The 24,495-nt window shown below is 41.4% G+C and overlaps 1 protein-coding gene and 1 long non-coding RNA gene across 4 annotated transcripts; one reads left to right on the forward strand and one right to left on the reverse strand.

Moving 5' to 3' along the window:
• Positions 1-988: 988 nt before the first annotated feature.
• On the reverse strand, positions 989-23,643 carry LOC6605431 (solute carrier family 12 member 1). 3 transcript variants are annotated; one of them, XM_032717247.1, is made up of 19 exons: positions 23,530-23,643; positions 11,555-12,049; positions 8,853-9,032; positions 8,407-8,521; positions 6,708-6,966; positions 6,371-6,624; positions 6,193-6,307; positions 5,990-6,132; positions 5,765-5,930; positions 5,550-5,692; positions 5,380-5,489; positions 5,076-5,211; positions 4,203-5,013; positions 3,976-4,035; positions 3,479-3,526; positions 2,764-2,861; positions 2,466-2,695; positions 1,705-1,940; positions 989-1,602 (listed from the first exon to the last, which is right to left on the reverse strand). In XM_032717247.1, exons 2-19 carry the CDS (start codon positions 11,827-11,829, stop codon positions 1,358-1,360), a joined length of 3,624 nt encoding a protein of 1,207 aa, XP_032573138.1. In that variant the 5' UTR covers positions 11,830-12,049; positions 23,530-23,643; the 3' UTR covers positions 989-1,357. The 3 variants fall into 3 exon arrangements, with proteins under 3 accessions (XP_032573138.1, XP_032573139.1, XP_002030264.2); XM_032717248.1 differs by lacking the exon at positions 3,479-3,526 and having other exon boundaries at positions 23,530-23,642; XM_002030228.2 differs by lacking the exons at positions 3,479-3,526; positions 3,976-4,035 and having other exon boundaries at positions 23,530-23,642.
• On the forward strand, positions 12,642-13,876 carry LOC116800888. Its single transcript, XR_004361650.1, has 2 exons — positions 12,642-13,247; positions 13,343-13,876. It is a non-coding gene; the product is annotated as an uncharacterized LOC116800888 (long non-coding RNA).
• Positions 23,644-24,495: the final 852 nt, after the last annotated feature.

Consider the following 24,495-nt stretch of genomic DNA (forward strand, 5'->3'; position numbering starts at 1 on the left):
ATAGTTTAATGGCCAGGCCATGAACCAAACAATAAACGAAGCTATGTGTTATTACGCGTATCCTCGTATGAACAACTTGGTTACAACCAAAAAAAAAAACAAGTCATCAAAATGCCTTTCAGGCGTTTCTACAGCAACGTATGTGTAGCTGCTTTTTTTGGGCTACAACTATAAGAAAACAAACTTTGTTTGTTTAGGAGTTTCAGACAAACTACCAATTTGTATCTAAGAGAAGTAGCTAAAAGGAATTTTTCTAACTCATTGAACCTATGTAAGGTATTCCTTTTTCAATTAGTGGTATTTCTTTGAACCAAATTATTTTTATTTATGGAACTCAAGAATTATATATACAAACGGTTCGAAAACTGTAATTGTAGCCTAGGAAACATCAACCAGGTTTAAAAAATAAGTTAATTAATTTGCTATCAAGTTCAAAGTGCTGCCCAAAAGCACAAACTCAAGTGAAAGTAATTATATTAGCTACTAATTTATATTAGTTACTTTCAAGCAAGGCTAGGATATAATAACAATTTCTTTGACTTCACTTAAATCCTTGAGCCAAGGATTCAACTATAGTCCTAAAGAGATGTTAATCTTAAGACTTCTGCTCATGTGGCCTCATCCAACCTCATGCAACTCGAACATGTTGCAAGCAATTTGGAGTTGAACAGGAAAACCCTACTCCTATGTAAACTATGGAAAGACAGACACGAAAATTGACAACTTGAAGGTTGCTTGACAATGATTTGATGGATTTGAGATATAACGAGGGGATTTTGCGGTTTCATAGAATATATGTAATTAAAACCTTCATTCATTAGAAATCTCTGCATATAGATATGTAGAATGTATGACTCTTACCTATAATGTGAACTCCAAAGAAGTATTTTCTTTTATAACCGTAGTCTTAATAATTACCAATATAATTTCCTTCAACTATAAGGCAACGTATAGTCAAACCAATTTATATTTTCCAAATAAAAAGCCATTTTAAAAATTATTAGCACTGCATTTAAATATGAATTTAACTCGACTTCTAGAACAGTATATATATTGACGACGCAGAGATGGACCGGTGAAGGCATCCATCCATGTGTCCATTAAATCAAATGACACATCTGTGATGGACCATCTGATGATTCCTGATCCCTCGGCTGATGCCAGTGCCTCTGTGCGTTTTGTGGGGTGTCCCTAAATTTATGTACATGGGTGGTACTTCTAAGAGATAAAATACTCGTTCGCCTAACGATAACGGTGAGTTTGAGTGTCTGTAGGTGTAAGTAGAATACAATAGATCCGATCCGATCTGATCCAATACGATTCGATCCAATCCGACTGGCAGGACCCGCGGGTCCTTCTACGAGTAGAAGGTCAGCACACTCGTCTGATTGCCGCGCACGAAAAGGAAGGGCGGCATGTCCCGACTCAGACTCTCCAGCCAGGCCATGTAGAGGGGCGCGGAGACGATGTTCTTCCGGGGCATCGGCAGGGTCATCACCACCAGGTCCGACTTGGTCGACTGCTCCCGCAGATATTCCCGCAATCGCAGGTACCGATTCGTCTTGTCCTGCACCGCCAGCAGATCATCGTCCGTTATGAGGGCTGAAAAAGTTTCAATGTCAATATACTCTTCCTTGATTCAAACATTGTATAAGTATATAGTTTTATTCTTCTACAGGATAATATAATCCTATGTGAACTTACCATCGTCCTCGTTGAGAGTTGCCCTGCTGCTGGTGCCATTCTCGCCATCCTTTTCGGTGACAACAAAGTCCTTAATCAGCTCATTGAAGAACTGCGTGGATGTCTCCTGGGGCTTCTTCGTTATATCCGGTATCAGTGTCAAATCGGAGTAATCGATACGGAACTTTGACAGCAAACTGGCCATTGAGCGCTGTTCGAACTCCAATTCCGAATTTTTGTTAGCCAGCGCGTAAACTCTACGGGTGGAAAATTGCAAAATTACCGCATTGATTTGAAATACATATTTGGCTTTGTGGATTTTTGGAAAAACTACATCATAATTAACTGCGCAGCCCCATCAGGCTTAATTAATTCCGACAACTGCGATGTTTACGTTTGTTTTTGTTTTGAACTGGATACAAATTGATTTAATATCTTTCAAGAACACCCTCTCGAAGTTAAGCAGTTCATGAAAATATCAGCATGTTGTATTTACTGAATTAAACTTTAAACCGCATCACCTAGAAATTATTCAGCTTATGCAACTCGTTTTTCAAAGGAAAATGATATTTCTGTGCATTGCACGAGGCAAAAAATATGTTTACCAGTGCAAAAAAAAATACATAGTATAAAAACAGAAAAGTTGCCTTAAGCGTGTGCTCTTTTTGATAATCAGAATATCTGCTCTCCAAGGATGAGAGCACATGGCTGAAAATCCCCGGGTGCAATTTACTTGCCCGTTAGCTAGCATTTCGCGGTAATTCGCGATATATGGTACCCACCTCAATTTGCAGGATTGCCAGGTGCGCCTGGTACTGATGATGTAGGGCAGCAGGAGAGTGAGTCCTCCGTCGTCGTACAACCACCAGACATCGATGACGGCGTGGCTGCGTTTTCTCGTGAATTGGGTAAGGTCCGCCAGGACCTCCTTGGGCAGCTCGGCGCCACCAGGACCCTTGTAGAGGGAAGCCGGATCATCGTGCTTCAGCTTGGACTTGCGCAGCGAGTTGCTCTGCAATGGTTAACGAAAGTCAATCGAATTGAATGCAATTGCTAATTAAATGGCTATTCAGCAATTACCACAAGATTAGTTGACTTGGCGTCCAGTGGATCCGGCATGCCGGAAACATCCTTCGATTGATTGCCCGCAATGAAGGACAGGTCACTCGTGCTGGAGGCTGAATGGGAAAATTGAAGTTGGATTGTAGAAAAAGTCACAAACGATAGGCAAACAAAAAATCTTGGCAACACAGCAACATCATTTCTTCATTCGGGACATGCACAGACAACAAACAATGCAGCAGGAATCCAGCAGATTTCCCATTTTCCGGCGTATATATGCGTATATATTCAAAACATACAGCAGTCCCTTTGGGCCAAACAGGGTGATGAACAGGTTCGGAGCATAGCTTCCAACAGCGAGGAGAGGAGCGGCAGGACATTGTGCGAATTTAAAATTCAAATTTACAAGCATTGCATTAATTTTCGGGTCCCAAAGGGTTTCCAACATGCACAGATGTCGAACCGCCAAAGGGGAGGCCGGAAAAGCTGGGATGAGCTCGGTGTTAGTTTGGCTATAAAACTTCGTTAATTCGCTGGAAAAGTTTATGGCTTGATTGCGGAGCAAGGCCACATGCTGCAGCTGACATGCGTGATAGTGATTGTTGGTGCGCCATAATGTGGTGGCTTGGCAGCCCATTCGTATTCATATTTACCTACTCAGCCTACAACAACTTCACATTCCATTCAAGGCTCTATGCTATCACACGCAATCTTAGCAAAAACACAACTTCACCTGCACCTGGCCACGAGCGCATTCTCCGCAGGCCCTGCTTGAATCGCACTGCGGCTCCCCAGAAGATACGAAATTCGATGATACGAAAATACCAATTTAATTGCGAAGGATAATTGGTTGGGATTCCGACTTGCTGCTCGACAAGTGGGTAGGGTGGACCTGTGTATTGCTTTATGTATTTTGTCCTACCAAATTCATATTATAAAATGCTGCTTACGGGTCGTATGATTAATATTTCGGTATGTAATACATTGTGTTGTGGCAATATTAATTTAAATAAACAACTAAATTAATATTTGAGTATATATAGTGCACACTTATTTAAAGATATTCTCAAAAGAGGTAATTAAGCTTGAAAATAGTTATTTACATATTAATTTTCAATAACAAGGGGATTTTAAAATATTGTCACTGGAGACAACAGAGCAAATCCGTCTTTGTAACAGCAGGTCCACCCTAATGTTAACCTTTACAATTTCACCGCGCATGCTACTCACATTTGACTATCTTCAGGCTGTTCTGCTCGCTGTGGACCAACTGGTTGCGGTTTCGGTCTTCTACGTGTTTGCAATTGTGGTGCAGAAGGTGCAATTGAGTGGGGTGGTGCGAATTCAAGGGGGTAAAGAGAGAGAGAGAGAGACATGCGGAATATAATCGAAAGATATAAGTTAATTAAAAAATATCATATAGCCCATCTCGTTCCAAGTGGATTCCTGTCCCTTACCTTGCGATACATTTCTGCTGAGGGAGTCAATGCTGCCACTCAAACCGTTCCTGACACTACTGTCCACCGCCTGCAGATCTCCGGAACTCTCGTTTGGCTGCAAGGTTCTCGGCACATCCGAAACGGTCTTCCAACCATCCTGCGAGCCCAGCACCTGCGAACAGTCCAGACCCTGGGGCACACGCAAAATGGCCACGGATAGGTACATGTCCAGTGCCTTGTGCATCACATTGAAGTACTGATCCAGCTCCTTGTGATCGCACGTCTGCCAGTCATTCTTGTAGCCCATCAGGATGATGTTCGGCTTAAGTTTTCCAATACCAGTTGCTTGCATCAGAGCCCGAGTGCCCGACTCAAAGTCCTCACCATCCACTAGGGCATAGAAGCCCTTAACGCGATGCTTCCGGAACCAATTGGCTGCTCTTTCCTGCAGATATGTCCGGTACTTCTGCGAGCTGGAACCTTTCAGAACGTGACCGCAGACAAGCAGGGATAAATTCTTGGTCAGCATGTAAGCCAAGTCGACGAGCACTGGGCGAGTGTTGGGCAAACCGGAAAGAACCAGGATCTGTGGCCGGTAGTTCTTCACGTGCTCCTCCACATTGTTCAGCTGCTGCACCGACATCAGGGCATTCTTGTACGTCTGAGCCTGGGTGGTGGAGCCCCAGTTGACATCCGGTTTCCGGTAGGCCACAATTAAGTACAGAGCCAGCACGGCGGCAAAGGTGATGAGTGCAGTGGCCCACGAGATGAGGAACATGACCGCCACACAGAGAATGGCGCCCAACAGGCTCAGCCACATATTGTAATACTAAGTTGATTGCGATTCAAAGTTAGCATCTACTGCCGGAGGACTTAAACCAATTTGCTCACCTTAAAGGTCGGTCGCCAGCCCACTGGCTTGGCCAGACTAGCATGGAAGGTACTGAAGTTGATCAACATGTAGGCGGCCAGGAAGAAGTTCGATATGAGCGGGGCAATCAGGTTCAGTTCGCCAATCAAAATGAAGCTAGAGGGTCAGAGGTGAAAAATGCTTAGTCCTTACAAAATGTTTTATGGTTTATACCAATTTAATATGGCCTTTTTCAACATTAAGGTAAATGGATTATGGTGGCCATTGGCCACTTGCTTATACTTTTAAATAAATTTAGCTTCCTATGTTAAAAAATCTACTTACGCACAGGCGATGACGAAAGTTAACACATAGCCACGAACTGGCTCATTATTCTTGCCATAACCCTTGGCAAACCACACAATCTTCGGATACAGCTCATCCTTGCAAAGAGCCTGTGAAAAAGAATATACTTATAGACATTTGACCTCGATACGGCAAATGGTTTATCCCACCTGGAAGACCTTCGGAGCAGACACCAAACTGGCCAATGCCGAGGATAAGGTGGCAGCATAGCAACCGGCGTAAATCAGCGGGCCAAAGGCGGATACCAACTCAATTACTTGAAATGAGTTTTGCAAGCCGTATTTGCATTCACCTGGTTGGTTACGAAAGTGTTGCAGTTTAAATTATGTTTTCATATAACAATCTCTGAAAATCGATTCGTTACCAGGCTGACAATCGAGGAATGCAAAGGAGCCGTTGACGACATCTGTAAGATTCCCCGTGGCATCACGAGCCACTGTGGCACCACACTGGAGTACCATAATCAGATAGGTTCCGGTGGTGATGACGATGGCCAGGATCGTGCCTTTTGGAATGGATTTTTGTGGGTCCTAGTATATAAAATATTTTCAATTATTTTGTAAACATCTTATTTAGTTCCAAAGATTACCTTCAGATCGCCCGAGATATTGGCTCCAGCTAAAATGCCCGTTGCGGCAGGGAAGAATATAGCAAACACTGAGAAAAAATCGTGTTGAATGCCTCCCTTTTCCGGGCGATAGTCCGCAAAAAGGTTGTTCTTAAACAAAGTGGCTATGGAAATATATAGTATGTTATTAGTCTATGCAATTGTATACATCTCTGCCCACTCACCATTATATCCCAAAAATCCCTTGGCCATTTCTGCATCGCTCTTCGGTCCGATAAAGCTGCCAATTACAAAGTCTCCAATGGCCACCAGCAGGATGATAAGCAGTCCGATTTGCGCCTGGTTAACCGGAATAGGATTAGGATTAGGTCCATAACTAGATTGCATATTACGCATACGCACCTTGGCCTCCCACTCCATGCCGACGACCACAATGATGAGGAGCAGCAGTATGGTAATGCAACCAATGATGCGCACATCCTGAACGCCACCATCTATGATTTCCCAGCCAAAGGTCGTCATCATGGCCAACATGGACTCGCAGAAGCCGACCACATACATGGCACACGCCACCGCATTCGCCAGGGAGAATATCAAACCGATGGAGCCGCCGAACTCCGGCCCCAGAGACCGGGATATCATATAGTATGTGCCACCTAGGCGAAAGCGTTGAAACCACTTAGAGCCGTTTAAAAGGCGGCCACCTGGGCAGGTTGTGGGTGTGGGTGTAGGTACTCACCCCCTTTGATGACACCATTAGTGCTTATCGCCGACATCGACAAGGCCGTGATGGTCGTGACAGCAGTCGTTGTCAGAATTAATACGAATCCCTCGATGATGCCCGCCTGACCCACCACCCAGCTGAGACGGAGGAACAGCATCACGCCCCAGATGTTCAGCAGGCAGCGGACGAGCACACCTTTGATCCAGCCGAATTTCAGGACCCCATTCAGGATGCCCGACTCCGGGTCCTGATTACGTGTCAAGCTGTGCGTGTTCTATGTTTGAATACAGAGAGCGAAAAATTTGTTGATATCTGATATCTATTTTGCATGCTAAAATCATGAACCTAAGCTACCTCTTCATGGCTTGTACATATTTCATATATATACATATATATATTGTTGTACAAATTATTACCAAATTTTTTGATACATTTCTTTCTCTGTATACGTGGGTGTAAAGTGCAAAGGGTAGAGTGTTCTTGAGAAAATTTCAATAAAGCTGTCTAGTGTTGATAAATGATTCGGCGAACAACGTGAAGTTGGAGGTTGGGGTAAATATCTTTCAATTCTTTGGTAATTTTCGGGCCAGGGAGGCACATGGAAATTTTTAAGGGACCTAAAAGAAATCCCGCTGAAAATAGATGACTTCAGCCACGGGGAATTCTGGGCAGCCGTCATTGCCGCATTCAACCATTATTAATAGATTAATCATACGCCCCCGAAACCGCAGCACCCGTTTTGCCAATTGATCTTGTCTTCAACCTTTGCACTTTTTAACGAGACCCACTCTTAATTGCTTATTATTACAAGATGCCCCAGTGACATTGAGCGCGTTCTTTTTTATAGTTATACTTAATTACTAAGACTTGCTCATTCATGTGGACTGCGGCTAATAAGAAAAGAGCTTGCCACATGGCATGTGATATTGTGCAACGCATCACATCAATTTCTCAATGGACCTCGGATGCAGCTCGTAGCAATTTAACTTTTCATTTCTTATTGACAATCATTTGCCCAGTCAATTGTGAGGCACAAACACAAGCAATTAGTCTGAAAAGTGTGGAAATCAATTAGTGCCAATTGATGGCTATGGATCTTTGGGATCTATTGAAAACTTTTTGAAATGATTCACAGCAAAAGCAAGGGCTTAGAAGTCAAATGAAAAGTCAATGGACTTGTCAGATTTAATGGCCGCACAGTCAAATTTAATCGGTTAAGTCTGCCAAAGTTATGCTATTTTCGGTATAAATTTCGGGACCGCACGAATTGCATTCGACAAGCAATTTCCCAGGGATTTCCCAGCCTGCAGTGCCAACGACCGAGCAATTTGACTCCTGGCGGCACTCGCAGTCACGCTTATGTGCCTGCGCAAAAATGAAAATGGGAAATGGGAAATGCCAAGTGCCAAATGGCAAATGGCTTTCTGGCTTTTTGGATCAGACGGGCTGACACTTGCCGCCGTCGATTTGACACTGCCGGGTCCGGGTCAATTCTCCCGTAAAGGGTATTGAATTTGCATTTTTTTCCCAATTTTTTCGCGGGGACGTATGAGCGTAAATTTCAATTTGTCTTTCCCTGCGACTCGTAAAGCATTTATGGGTCCTGTGAATTTGTAATTTGTGGTTTTCGGGTATCCAGCGGTAGCTTTACGACTTGCGCGTTATTTCTCATTTAGTTAACCCCATCCGAGAGGGAAGGTAAAGTGGAACTCACCTTGCCCACCAGCGTGGCGTTGTGCAGCTCGTCGAGCGTTGGACGGTAGGCCGCCTGGATGGACATCATGTTGCGATAGTTGTCCAGGCGGGGTAACGCCTCTCTGGTGAAGTGCCTGTGGAGAGGAATCGGGTTTTAATTGGGAAGGTTCGACGGCGAAGCAGAGAATACACAGAGAAAAATAATCACAAGCAAGCCTAACTGAATGTACTAATACCTAACGAGAAAAACATTTCAAGTTCTTTTGTTACTTACAGCATCATGTATAGGTATTTTTATATAAACATACAAATTTGTAAGCAAAATATAGACACTTTGACATTAGGTAGTAGGTAGTTTTTGATTTAAACTTTTAAGTAATTATTTAATAATTTTAATATATGCAATGCCAATAATTTTAACTTATTTTTATCTGTGTAACAAGGTTGGGAGCAATGCAAACTGACCGGAAACTTTTACCATATTTTGTGTCGTACTCGTTGTCCAGCAGCTCGCGCTCCTCCTGCGAGTCATTGGACTCGTCGGACTCCTCATTTTGGGGGTCCACCTGGAAGCGGGTCGTCGTCTGCAGATCCTTGAACCTTGACGGTTTATCCTTATCGCGGAAACTGCTTTTGATTGATTGCCTAGGAATGAGCGACAAAGATACGATATTAGATGGCTCATTAATTTTACGTTCCATCTCCTTCCCAGCCCAGTCCATCGTTGCCCCCGGTTACCACTTTAATTGGGAGTTAAGCACAAAAGTTCGGGATTAGATTTAAAAGCCCATTCGCCCAGTGAACATGGATTCAATTTGAAACTCCGCTGCAAATAACTTTCATTATCAGCCAATTCAGTTCGACGAAATTAAATTGAATTTATTTCGATTTAGTTCGTTCCAGCCCCCCAATCCAAGGCCTGCACTTTCTGATTGCCGCCCATTGTGTGATTCTGTGTGCCAGTCTGATTCCTGCCAGTCTGTGAGCGAGCAGACGGCCCCAGGACACACCCACGCGCCTAGAAGGACGTTCAACCCCGATCCTCCCGCACCCCGCAACCGATTATGCGCTGCATGGACGCGCGTCTGACACTCTGACATCCTGACACCCTAGTGGTTGCACCCGTTAATCGAAAGGAACTGAAGTACCCATGTTTTCTACGCTGGTATGTACCAAAACTTTGATACATTTTCAATGAGCAACAGCGAAGTTAAAACTCTTTAAATTATGTGAGCTGCAAAGGAGCAATAAAGTTTAAAAACATGGTTTGCATCGCAATGCAAATTACGATTTTCAGGAAATGCAATAAAATAAGAAAGTAAGCAACACAAGTATAACATGAAAATATTCAAATGAAAATGCTTTAAAGTGTATCTTGTAAGCTTTAAGTTCAGAGGCAATTAAATTAATGGGTAATAAATTCAATATATTACAGGTAAATGAAGTGCTTTAGCGAATTTTATGTTTCAATTATGTGCGATATTGTCGTTGATTGCAATTGCAGAGCACTTTACAAATATTCAGTTAAATTACTAAGTAAAGTGTCAGTAGATTTTTGAAGAATGCCCAATAGTCAAATGAATAAATATCCTCTAGTCGAGTTAGCAGTTCCGCTGGCGCCTTCAAATTTGCCAAACGTCTTTGCTCTATGCCCTCTAGATATTTATATGATATATGCTCCATTGTCGGAGAAAATATTTATGAGTGGCTTGCCTGTTGGGCTTTAAGGATTGCCTGGCAGCCGCGAACGTGAAAAGCACTCATAATGATGATCCAGTCGATTGTTTCTCAATGAGATTGATTTAATTTGCGCAGCGGTTGGGGTCGAGGAAGCCCAGAAAAAATCAGGAATTAATTATCAATCTGGGACGGTGAAAGCAGGCGATTAAAACTCGAGAAGACCCTTAAGTAAGCTTATCATTAATTTATGCAGAAGCTCGCTGCTGCCAATTTGAGCCGATTAAGAGGCATTTTTTTTATGAGAAAACGCTGTGCTTGTAGTGGAAATTCAGTTGGCTTTTGCCGCGCTCCTTGAAGGCTGTGGGCCATGAAATTTTCATAAGCCTCATTACAATAACTTGTTTGGCTTTTTTATAATGTTACTGCTGCGACATATCGAAACCAACATTTTATAGTTGGCGAAGTGCAGACAAAGAAGGACTTGTTCCAGCCAATTCCCCGTCGAAATTCCCAGGACTATGCAAATTGGCTGTCCACGGTGCGGATGGGGAATACGAGCGTAAATGATGGTTATTACTTTAGTCTGTGATTGGTGGTATTGTTTGATTTCTGCAGGCGATTGTTGAACCTTTCGCCCGTCGAGTGTTGAACCTGTCTCAGGTCGCCAACTTTGTGCTGTGTGATAGATGAGAATGGTCGAATTCGAGCTATTCTCAGGGAGTTCTGTAGAATTTAATCAATTTTGAGTGATTGCACTCGAAGCTGATGGACTGAAAATTACAACTGCAGCAAATGTGGCGTGAATGATTAAGAGGCATCTTGTTCAGCTGGTATATGGCTAGCTAATCCAGATACCAGTTCCTTGGGCTCCTCATATCGATTCAATCTGCATTTTCGGCCATATTGTACCCAAATGATTTTCAACTCGGTTCCTCCCTGCTAACTCGGTAATTGATTCAAAGGTCCTTCCTGACGCAGCGATAATTCTCGAGCTGCTTGTCAACATTCCGTGTGGAATCATTGGGGCTCAGGATCTTTTGTAACCGGATGGAACCAGGGCGGAATTTTAACGCCATAATTAAGCGAGGACAAAATACAGGAGGCGACAAAAGCAATCCTTGTTTGATGAAACACTAAACAATTACCAGAAAATGAAAAATTCAAGAAATTTACATTCTGCACTAGACAAAGAAAAAGGTCGAATAGGACGGAACCCTAACAGCCGCAACCGTTCTAAGCCCCAAGTACACTTGGAAAAAAGAAAGTGAAAATAATATTAAAAAGTATCAAATTTTAATTTTTGACATTAAACAAATACCAATTTAGAAGCTGGTCTAGAAAATATAATTTTTGTACATATATTAAATGCTTTTTCTTTTTGGTAATATCTTTAGAGTTGCTTTTTTTAAAATGTCTTTAGTGCGCTTATTTTTTTGAGTGCTGTCTCCCCTGCCCTTTGACCCCTGACCCACACCCAACTGACTCACCTCTGCTGCCTGGGCTGGCGTTGGTTGAGCATTTGTGTCGCATCGAATGTGTCGTCCTCGAGCAGCTCGCCCTCGGCGTTTGTGAGTCGGCGGTAGACCTCGTGCGGCCCATCCTCCCCAGCTCCTGCTCCTGCTCCAGCTCCCGCTCCTGATCCGGATCCTGGGCCATCCGCTCCCTGCGACTTACGACTGTTGCCGTTGACCGGGTTCACTTGAAACCTGTTAGGGGGCCGGTCGGCGGCTGAGCCCAACTCAAAGGAGATTGTGTCCGACATTGGGGCGTCTGTTTTTGTTTGTTTGGCCGGTGCTTTTTGGTGTCCTCGCCCCGGGAAGATTGCGCCGAGTGCTTATGCGGTTTCCGTGTGCGGGTCGCAACTTTCAGACCCATCCACTGTGGCTAATTGTGTATGTGTATGTATGGGTATCCCTTCGCCGGAAAATCAGGACATCCGTCGCTGACGATTAAAGTGGCACTCGGTCAGCGCTTAAAGATGCCTAAAAAGAGTGGAGAAAAAAAGGAAACCCATAAATCAAGATGAAGTGAAATAGCATCAAAAAGATTCGAATTCGCTGAATCAGTAAGTGTGCCACAAACGAAAATATTTCGGCTCATAGAAAAACACACTCGATTATGCATTGGGATACTTGGGGCTGCTCTGCCGACCCATGCATACACAATTAAACATAGTTTTGTAATCCCAGTCGTGGTGTCCTTTTTTCTGCTGCTGCTTTTGTTGTTAAGGACACTGAAATGACAACCTTTTCTTGTTATCGCCGACAACATCGAAAATACAACACCGCAAGCGTGTCTCATAAGTTGTCTGAAGTTCGTGGAGTCTGCCCTGACCAGATGACGAGAATCCCACAACCCTTTTGGTTGGCCTTTTGGGAAAAACAGCTGAATGTTTATTTTTCCACATCGATGTTTGAATATACTGCCGTACAGAATAAATACACAGGAGTATTTGCTTGAAAAACCAAACAAACCATCAATCAATCGGCAGTTCAAATTACGCAAAAATCAATTTTATCCGTAATTAAACCAGTGTGTATTGAAACAACTGTCTTTTTGTTCGTTAAGAGCCAATAATTGGAATAAATTTGTAAAATTTAAAAGTTACCTTAAAATATCACTGGCTCATAAGCAGTACAGAGTGGACACAGATTTGGCACAAGTGAGGAATATGAGATTTATTTAATTTAGACTACCAGAAAATATTGAATTACACTACTTGATTTGAACTCTGAAATGATATCAGACCATCGAAATACATCAATCAAGCCAACCCGTTTCCATTGACATGATGATTTGGGAGGTATTTGAATATAAAAGTTCATCAATATAGAAGTGCCCCGATTTGATTACCTGTATCCAAGTGGCACATATATCGACTTTCGCCAACTTGAGTGTCACATTTGTCTGTATGTGTGACGAAATGCGAGAAAGCCGCGCTGGCATTCCCGTGCGGTAATAAAAGACCTCCACTCGAAACGATTAAGGCGGCACAATGCAGCCGACGACTAAAAATAGCAGCAACTCAAATTGATGCAAATTAATCATGATTAGTCGGCCGATGTGAATACCAGGTAGAAAGAATGCGCCATGGGAATCCCTTTTTATACACCTGGCGCCACCTATGGGGTAAATGGAGAAAGCGCAAAGCGGAAACGGAAGGCTAACAACTGGAAAGGGGTAAGCGGAAACGGAAGTGACAAAGAAGTTGCGTGTGCCAGCGACAATTTGTCACAAGTTTTACATGCCATGACAGCATGTGCCATGTTTTATAGGTCAAGTTGAGAGCGACAAGTGCGAAAGGCAAACAAAGGCGGACAATTACCATAACAGAATGGCCAATCCAATCCAATAGCACAATGGAATGGAACTCAAACAGAGGCGCCGAAAGAGACCGAGATAGACTGCGAGAAAGAGATTGCAAAACGCTGGCTAATTACGCCAATTACGACATTTTACACAAATTGTGGGAACTTTGCTCAGCTGGGCTGGGCTTCGCAGAATTTGCACGAATTTATTGCAGGCAATTAAGATCTTAATTCAATGAACCCGCTCCCAGTCCCATTTCCATTCCATTCTCATGACAGGCAAACGGCATCCTGGGCAGGTGCGTCGAAACTTCTGGCCAGCTTATCAGCGTGAGACACAAAGGACAGCTCTTCAACCCGTTGTAAAAGTTGGAGTCCAAAATAATCATGAGTAATTTCTGTGGAAAAAATTAAAAATCATTTAGATATTATTCATATAATTTGTAATTTCTGAGAAACTTCGAAATTCTTTAACAAAACGAAAGAAGTATTTATACTTTATGAAAAGTTTCTTTTTAAGCAAGAAAAATGTTGTTGATGTAAGAGCACCTTAAGATTTCAAATGATGCAATCATTTTACAACAAAGAGTTTAATAGGTCACATTTATTTTTCTCGCTATGTATAAAGTTAGAGCCACTTTTCAACGACTTTCGGCTGATTTATGACCCCATCTCTGATTAATTGGCCATTTGTGGGGCTGGGAGCTGCTGAGCTCCCGAAAATGAAGCGTTTAGCAAGCTTTTGGCCATGAATCTGGCAACAAAAAAGGAGAAACACTGGGGGACAGAAGTGGCTGTAAAAAACATATCAGAATAATAATTGTTGACAGTGCCACCGTCATTGGGGACCCAGTTGTGATTGCCACTGCGGTTCCCTCTTGTTTGTAAATTTTATTTGAAGCGGCGCCCACTTTGCTTTTCATTACTCAATTCCACGCCCGTTCGCCATTCAATTGCCACAATAAAATACGATTTTTACAACGTCAGTGGTATTTCGCAACAATTGCATATAAAGCTTGGCTCTGCCCCAGAGCTATTTATACAATCGAATTAAATGCTTAGATTTAATGGCACTTTTCGAGTTCCAAGGGATGCAGAGTTCTCAACTCTTTGACGGCATCAGCTGAAAAATTAAAGCCTTCAAGGATATAACTTCGTAGACGAGCAAGTGAAGCTTTTAGGTAGAGCAGGGAAAGAATCCATGGTCAGAGGTCATTAAATCACAATTGCTCGGGAATTTTATTATTTTATTGTACGACCTCAATTACAAGATGCTCGAGGCAGCAAAAAGCAATGGCCGTAAAAGACTGGCTGGTCCGGAGGAGCCAAGTAGGACCTGATGACGGGACATCACATGTCACGTGTTAGTCACCATTGCCCCCGATATTGATATCAATCGTTTTTATGCGCTTCCCCACCTCCACTACATAATCCCAAGCGGCAATCAGTGATGTGGCACGCACAAAAAAAAGCACAAACTTTCAGACTGACCGATGTCGGTAGTATCCGTTCATCAGTGGATGACAGGAGGTCATCTGGGCAGAGGTATATACATGCATACATACGTATATATTTCCCAGATAGGCATCAAAGCGGATTAACAAACCAAGACCAAGAAGCTGGGACAGAAGTTGACGGGGAAAAAGCGGAAAAAACGGAAAAGCCGGAGCAACAAAGTGTCAAAAGCACACAGCAGAAGTTGAGCAAGTCAAGCGTGCTGATCCGCATTGTATTACATTATTTTACGCCCACCGAAATGGCCAAATAAACTAGCAACTAGCCAGCAAGAAACGGAAGAAAAAAAGCCAAAGCGAAAGTCAAAGCCAAATAAAACAAGAAAAACTAAGCAGAGTGTAGAGGAAAAAATGCGAAAAAAATGCAAAGTAGCTGGGGGCAGGGAGAATGCGGATGTGGATGTGCCATGGACAAAGGGACCAAAATCGGAACGGAATCCCGCTTTAAGCCAAAAAATGCAAACTGTTTGGTAATAAACAAGAAAAACGGAAGTCATTTTGGCAATCGGGCTAATTCTTTTGGCCCACATTTTATGTCTGAACAAAGAGTTGTTGGATTTGTTGCGTTGCTGGGGCTCCAACCGCTTAAGCGATTAAGGAGCTATGCGACTGACAGGCATTGGGGCCTTAGCTTCCATGTTGTCAGTCCTGAGAAATGAGGCAACATCACTGCTCCCTCCACCCACTCATTCCACATCTTTTCCTGCTCCTGGATCCACGCTCAATTTAATGGCATCTCTGGGAAAGAAAAACATGCTCGGCGTGAACTGCATACCCATGTGGACATAAATCCTTGCAGGAAAGGGCCACACATTCTTGAAAGCAGAAGGAAGTCCCCTCGATGGAAAACCCAGCAAACGCTACTTTATTTATTATTGTGCCACCAAATGTATGATACTTGTATTCTGATTGAATATCTAAGATTCCAAGTGATATCAGTTCATTAGTTCGATTTTAAGTCATATTAGCCATCATCAAAAAATACATACATAATCTGCTATTGATTTAACTCATTATCTAACATTATTTAACATTTTACAATACTTATACTCATTCTGATTTTGATTATCTAATTAACATTCTAAACATTACGTGATTCATTCTCTGGCAATGAATTTGTTTTGTTTGCATATGTTGTTAACTTAAAGTGCGTGCAATGCTTAAACTTGACACAATTTCCCCAAAAGCCGTTTTCCATAAACGAAAAGTAATTTAACTATTTTCGCAATCAATTATTTATATTTGGCTAGTCAACATATCACCTTTATCATGTTTTTCATTTACTCAAAACAAATTGCAATCCTTTCCAATAAATTTGGAGCAAATAAAGAAATTTTGATTGACTTGTAAGCTAAGGGTAATACAAGTAGTTTCCTTTACCTATTTATTTATTCATCATTCATCTTTATAAAAGCTTAAATTGGTTTTTCGTAACTATTTTTAGATTTTAGAGCACCAATAAAGCCAAGTTCATTAATTAACTTTGAATTAAAATTGATTTTTTGTTCTAAAGTTTCACGCTTTTAAATTAAAAATTTGACTGCATGAATTTTTTTTGTGTTTTATAATAACCATACTCCACTTAAACAAAACGCTAAGTAATAAAACATTTAATAAATGGTAAAAAAAAAACCTTTGACTGCCGTTCTGAGAAAAAGTCATATTAAAATGCAATAAAATCTTAATGGCATGACTGGCATGAAGTATTTTCATGTAAAGTGCTTATTTTTTGCCGATTTGTAAGCGATGCGCTTTTTCCCGGATTATTTTCATGCCGTTACATATTTTTGTAAAATATGCAACAAACATGAATGCACTTTAAATACTGTTATGAATTCTTGTTCAGATCGAAATCTGGCACATTTCCATGGCCACTGGAGTTAGTTGTTGAAGTTAGGCATAGTGACGTGCTCACATAAATAAGCAGACGGCGAGTGGCAAGTGAAATGCTTTAAATAAATAAGTAGAGTAACGAAAGCAGCCAACCAAGTTTGCGGCTCAGGAAAAGCGTGAAACAATAAAATGTAACAAGTTCTCTGGGGCACCGGGCACCGGCACCGCATTGACCTCTCCCAATGCGAAAAACCGGATCCGGGGACCAAGGAAAAAGTTGGACATTTGTGAGTGTGCGGCACACTTGCTTATTTATATCATATGGTTTTTCGGTTATAAATTTCAAATGAAAATAACCATAAATAATATTTCGCGGTCTTTACGGCCTAAACAGAAGCCCCCTTTTTTTATTTTTGAGAGGGTCGGTACTTGTAAGTGGGCATGGAAGTGGGTTAAGAAACTGAGGGTTCTGTGTTTCTAAGGGGACAACCGACGACTTTTTATGATTTAAAGTCGTAAAGTGCGGGGAGCCAGCAAGTATTTACGACTCGGAAATGGAAATATCATGCCATTTGGTAAGTACACCCCACCCAGCTGACTTTGGATTCGACGCCCAAAACAAGATGCGAGTTGGGGAAGTCCACTGTTTTTATTTCGTCTCATTTGTGGCGGCATAAATTAAGTGCAAAGGCCCACTGACTAAACAGCAGAGGAACGTACAAATCACACGCCTGCTGGTGGAAAACAAAAGCTGCCGAATCGAAATAAAGGTTAATAAAAATATATTGCAATTTCTCCGGCTTGTGGGTTATTCATACTTATAAACATATTATGTATGTAGTATGTGCGAGACGAGGTACGAAGTGAAGAATGCTAATAAACGCTTTTTCGTAGAAAAAATACTTTAACATGAGCTGATTGAAATTTCAGCGAAGAGAGTCGTTAAATAACCTGTTAAATAACCAAGTTAAGTAATTCGAAACACCAATAAGTAATTCCCAAAACACACAATTATTTTAAACAAGTCGGTTCGGTTAATTCTTGATACTTTCGTATCATGTTTAAATTAAAAGTAAGAATAACATTTATACAACCAGTTTTCAGTTAAAATATCGGAATAATATCAGCATTCCTGGTAATATTGTAGGTTTTCAATGAAATATACGACAGCAAATAGTTACGAATATATTACACAGCCTTCCTACTCTCGTCTACACACATAACTTGAATTGTTTAATTGGCAGATGAACTGGGGAAATTCGAATGTACATAATGTATATACATATATACTGCGATTCCGCTGGGGCAGGAACGATCTGATATGGAGGTCCAAAATCGTGCTGATTGCTCAGTTTTTTTTACCCGCCAACAACTTATTAAAGTAAGCACCTGCTGCAAGGCTGGAAAGCTAGACGATATGGCATTTATTATATGGCATACTGAATCGTAAAGCCGAGCCATATGAATACGAGTGCGAGTATAGTCTATAGCCTTAACCGCAGCTTAATGACTCTGGTTAAGTGTGCAATAAAAATGGATATGGGTCATGTGGCATGTGCCAGTGGCTGCACCTTAAAGTATCGTATCAATTCCTGGCTGCCAGCCAGTCCATGTCGGAATCACATGACACCAGCACAGACACCTACACTTCATGGAATGAAGTCAAAACCATGTGCGATATATACAAATTGTGAATTATGCATGTTGTCATTACATCAACCCGTTCATCTTTGTTCTGAATTGAGGCACGTACTGCAAGGATTGCAGCTCTACTCTACCAGCAGAGTATGCCCATAGTTGATAGTGTTATTGTAACTTAATTGTAATTTAATTAGAATGTGTGTGCCGCTTTACGGAGATTGCCATTTAAGCCCAGTGTATGCGAGAACACTACGCCACTAAACAAGCCCGGCTAAGCAATTGCTAACTTGTGCTTAATGGAGAAGTTCGACTTTGGGATTTCTAGAGGAGGCACGAAATCAAAGTGGCCTTTGGGTCATTTGCACGTTCTTCCTATTTACATTGATTGGATGGATAGTAAATCCCTTGGCAGCATAACTTTGCCTGCCAATTAGCCAGCAACTAAGCCGCAACTAATCAGCAACTTGCGCAGTGACCAAAAACCCGTCTAAATTTCAGGTTTGCCATGCAAATCGAAATGAGCAAACACTGGCAGGTAATATGCAAGTTAAACAAAATATTGATTGTTGGTCGACGGGTTCCCAGAAATTTCCAAAGCGAACCCAGTTAGGAATACAATAAATAGAAACATTCACACGGCCAAAAATTAGTGAAGTATTCCAGGAAGACTAAATCTACTTGAGCTTCGAGTGGAGCCCTCGGGAATCCCACAGAAATTCTGGGGGGGGGGATAAGCCCATATAATGCTCATAATTTCACAGGTCATTGCACGAATTGTTAGAACCGGCGTCAGGATGATTCAGTAACTTTTGTTAAGAGTAACCTACTCTATTCGGGACTCTCATCGTATATGCCAAATAATACTATATGTATATATATATATATATCAGTGGGGGAACAAAGCGAAATATGATAAATACCCAACAGATATGTCTGTGAAAATTCAAGTTTGTGGCCCTCGAAAACCAATAAGAACGTGAAAGCAAAACGGAGAACCCAAAACCATTTACCTGGCCAATTGGCCATGGCTTTCTGTTCTTCACTGTTCAGTTTGGGCCTGTTCTGTGCGGTTCTGGCCAAACAAACCGATTGTTTCTTCCCCGACTCGCAGCTGGAATTTAAATATATTTCGGACGGAACCCCTTCGGATTTTAACCCATTTAGTGGCCGGCCAGCAGGCAACATCAAAGCCAAACTGGCTCTAATCTAAAATAATAATAATATAATGCTAATGCACACGGGGTATTTCTGTACTGCTGGATGGCTAATTCCTATTAATTGTGGGAGTGTTCAACTTATGAATTACATTCCGCGGAATGGAAGATGGACTGGGCATCACATCACTTTGATTCGCGGATTTCTTACGCAAAAGTACACATCTCGCTGGACGCTGGACACACGCCCACGGAATCGCTATCTCGGCATGAATCGCTCCGTCAATTGCCGTAAATCTCCATTAAATCGCTGCAAAGACAAAAAGGCGAAAGGTGAAAATTGTCAACGCGGTGGCTACTTGGCTACTTGGCAACTTGGCGACTTGGCGATTGCACCGCAACTCGTGAATTTCGTGACTTGGCGCTGTGATTTGCATAATTTTCAACCGTAGCCCAGGCAGCCCATCATTCTCATTCTTATTCTCAGTCGCATACACATACCCATACCCACACCTAATCCCGTTCCCATTCACATTTCCATTCCCATTTCCGCCGTGGTCTGCAATTTCTCAGTGCACTGCGAGAAATTCCAGAAAGCCCCATAGATACATAAAACAATCGAAAAGATACTAATACTTTCAATTTAATCTTTTATGTCTCTGACAGTATGTTGTGAGAAGCTAGAAATATGAAAGTATTGAAAACAAAAGATTCTATGGCAGCGCACAGATACTTCCTTTGTATCTTCAAGATATTTTCTTTGTTTTCTAGCACGCAGTTTTTTATCTTGAACATGCTCATCGAGTATTCATTTTGGCAAGAGTGCTCGTATATTTATGATATATAATATATAGTCTTCATCGTGTGCTTCTTGGGCAATCGAGTTTGTTTATAAATTCTTATTTAAGTTTATATGTGAATATCTTATGGATGAAATATTGATTGGATTGACGAAAGAAGTCTAGAAGCAAGAGTTCTTATTTAAGAAGATAGCTCAAAGTGGCAATAGAACAAGTGCCTCTTTTGAGATTTTTTATTGTTTTACATAAATTTTGAAATATTTTTTTTTTTAAATTCCATGATATATTCCATTCTTTTGAGTGCCTCGCATCAGTCTATTCACCAAATGGCAGCCGTGCACTTTCTGGTCGACCGCCTTTGTCAAGGTTCGCAAGGTCAATGATTTATTAGTATATTTGTTCGCCATTGCGTTGCGTTCTGTTGTGATCTCCGGTTCGTTGTCCGTCCATCTATCTGTCTGACTTTCTCCGGACTTTTTGCCACTGGGTGCGACGTGCTGTAGCCGAGTGCCTATTGTCCATGGCTGACAGGCAAAGCTTGGGGATCAGGCGGCTTTGGCGCCAGTTGAGCCGCAAATCCGACGACCCCCAGCCGCTCCACCGCAGTCAGCCTCAGAAGTCGGTCGAGAATCATTAGGGGGAGCAGTGACAATTTGAGTTGCATTTCCATTAGCCGGTCGGTGTGTCAATGGCTTGGCAAATGGACAAGTTAATCGAGGCATGTGCTCGGTTCACATATGCACTGCGACAGCTCAAACCAGTTGAGCTCCATGGCATCCAGTTCGTTTTCTATGTTGGTATACTCGAAGATGGGCCACGACCTTCAAATGCCACCCCATAAACAATGTCGATCGATGATCGGTCTTTCGGGGTGGAAGGAGTGCAACCCCAGGATCTGGGTTTCTGTTGCCAGGCGCACTTGAGGCCAATTATATGCAGCTGCATTTTGTTTCTACAGGGTTCTTTTTTACTTGAGTAGCTTCAAAAGTTATGCAATCCTATAGAAAAACATATTTCCAACAACATTAACCCAAAAGATTTGAATACCAATGAATACTATCTTTTGAAAAACACTCAAATGAATCTGTATTCTGTTTGTCCAAATGTCGAGTTTCATGGACGTTTCATTTTGATTAACTATTAAATATTTAAAAATTTAATTTTCCAACTTCGAAGTATTTACCTTAGCCAAGGCTTTAAAATAAATTTAATTTATGTATTTTTTCAAGAAGTTCAATTTTATTATTATTGGCCTATTAAATTAAAAAGAATTTAATATCTGTGATTGATTCTTTTTTGCTCGATTACAGTTGGCCAGCTTATAATCGTAAACCATTGGTGTGTTGCTCACTTTCACTACAACATGCAGTTTTTAGAGCAATTATAATTGAATTTCTTTTTGAAATTAAAATGGATTTGAAAAGCCACTTGAAAGGCAATGATTGCTTATGTGAAAAAATGATGGAAATTATGAACATTTTTTACAAGCACTTCAAGTTTAATGTTGTGGAATTTTATATGGCACTTCACAAACACAAAGTGGCCAAACTTAAATAAATATTTAACTACTTTAAATATGAATTAATAAATTAAGCATTTATAATTAATATATCAGTAGCGACATTGAAATAATACGGGAAATGATTCCCAATAATCATTTTTTAGAAATTTTAGGAGGAAAAGTATTTTTAGAAATGTATAAATTAAAGAAATATTATTCCTCTTCTGCTGCTTTATGAATTTCTGACAGTTTTCAGATATAATGTGACTCTTAGCTCTTAAATAGCATATGCTAGCAACTGCAGATATGCAACCAGATATGCCAGCGCACTGCAGCAAATGACAACTGACCGCAATCCTGAACGCTGAATGATTCTAGTGTAGCGTCTTCCAGATTGTCGTCATAGAATTTCAAGAAGACAGACAAATGCACCGCTGAATTTATTGCCCCATTTAGTGGCACAGATAAATGGAGATGAACTGGAGAGCATTTGCCAAAGATAGACGAGACCGGACCCGGAAAAACAGGTAAACTGGCTTTCAAGTTCAAGTGCATGGCAATCGCTCGCAAAGAGGCTGAAAAAATGGATACTTGGAAAGCATCTCTAAGATATTTTTAACTGGAGAGTTCAAAAAGTAGCCTATTGAAACAATGGAACCCTTCTTGTTAAGGGCTTTTAAAAGAAATTCACCGCCGCTGGGCATGTGTGGTTATTAATTTACTGCAGGGTGCAGGTATACAAAAGATATCCAGCTTCGCTCACTCGTCATAAGTATATATTTATGTACAAATGTATGTATGTACAAAGCCAACACAGCTGGCCAAAAAAGCCGCAGTCAAATTCAACGGAAAAGTATTAAATACGATTTGCCGCTTATCGAACTCACCGAAACGCACTAAATTAATATCCAACTGGCAGGCAGGTAATTGATAGTTTTTTCTATGAACTTTGAATTTGCAGCAATTAATGCAAAAATTATCACTGCAACACGCACACTATGTAGTTCACTTTGGTAAATACTAGATATATTTACCCGCAATAGATTCGAAAAGGAAGTGAGGGAATGCGAAGAAAACAAAGCTCACTTATGGGTATGACAAATAATTATTTTATTATCTGCGCTGCCTTGAGCTTGCAATCCATGAGCACGAACTGGGCAGCACTTGAGATACGGCTGATATCCAAATGCGAGCCACAAGCCACCCACTTAAAATTCCACAAAAGCACTTTTGCACCGAAACAACAACAAATTCGGTTTGTTCAGAAGGGCACTTGATTGGCTTTCACACACACACACACACACTTCTTCAGATGGGCGAGAAGGCTTATTGCATACACAATATGAAATTTAGACGATGTTTCGCTTTCTTGCACTGCAAAACGCTTTTTCAAGCCAATTAATTGTGTTCCAGTAGGATGAGCAGCAGTCTACGACGGGTTCACTAGGCGGACCAGTAGATACGGTACAAAGCTCTGCTTTGTATCTGACAGATACTTAGATACTTTTGTATCTTTTGGGAATATTGTAATATGTTTCAGCCTTGCAGCTACTCAAACGTTCAGATTCTATTGCAGCTTGCACGCTTTTATCTTTCAGATACTTGTGGTATCTTGCAGATACTTGAACACTTCAACACTTGCCTCTAAAAGGGCGCGTTTTCGAAAATAAACATCCAGCACCGAAAATAAACGATCGCTGCCTGCTCTTACTTCGAGTTCAAAACGTGGCAGCTGATCCGACAAACGATTCCGATTCCTATTCCGATTCCGATTCCGATGAGGAGCTATGGCTATAGCTATCCAAACGCACGTGCAGAGAGTCGACGACTGACTGAGGCAAACTCGGGCGGCGATCGCCACAAAATATCAGAAGCGATTGCGGCGAATTCGGTTCTGCGTTCGCTCGAGTGCGGCGAACAAACAAATATGCCTCGCGAGGCACCAAACCAACCGACAGCATAATGAGCTATATGGTATATAGGGTAGATATATAAGCTATATATGTACATATATAGGAAGATCGAACGAACCCAAGTTGCCCAAATGTTCGGCATAAAAATTCCATTTCACACACGCGCGCAACTGAAGTTGTGTTGAGTGAGTTTGGCTTCCATGGCCATGGCTTGGTTTCTGTGAGATTCAGATAGCTGACTCGGGGTTACCTTGGTGGTGGCTTTTGCACCCCTACGAGTGTTGGAAACATCCGTATCCGAAACTGCATGTCATCTGAATGAGTTGAAATATGACTCAGGCCAGCGAGTTGTGTGTTTACATTTAGATACGCTGCAGCCGGTGAAAATTCAAGTTAATCACCGTTAGAAAAATAATTAGTACAGTTTTAGAAGGGTTGCACACAAAATGTTTAATACAATACTTCTTAAACTTCCTCTTATACTTTCCATTAAGGTGCTTATATATTGATTATATAAATATTACACCTTTCATAATTTTAAAGGTTTTGATATTTGTAAATAGCCAAAAGACATTAAACTGCCATGAATCACTTACGAATCTCAACTTGGCGAACAGAAAAGTGCCTATTGAACGAAAGACTCAAAAAGTAATTTTTCAAAAATGACATATGTGTTTCCGCCGCGACTTATTTTAAATATTTACCAGCTGCTGGCAAACACAAGTGACAGATATGACTTTTTCCACAGCTTCGCTTAGCTGGCG

The sequence above is a fragment of the Drosophila sechellia genome, chromosome 3L, assembly GCF_004382195.2.
Source record: "Drosophila sechellia strain sech25 chromosome 3L, ASM438219v1, whole genome shotgun sequence".
Classification (NCBI taxonomy): Eukaryota; Metazoa; Arthropoda; class Insecta; order Diptera; family Drosophilidae; genus Drosophila; species Drosophila sechellia.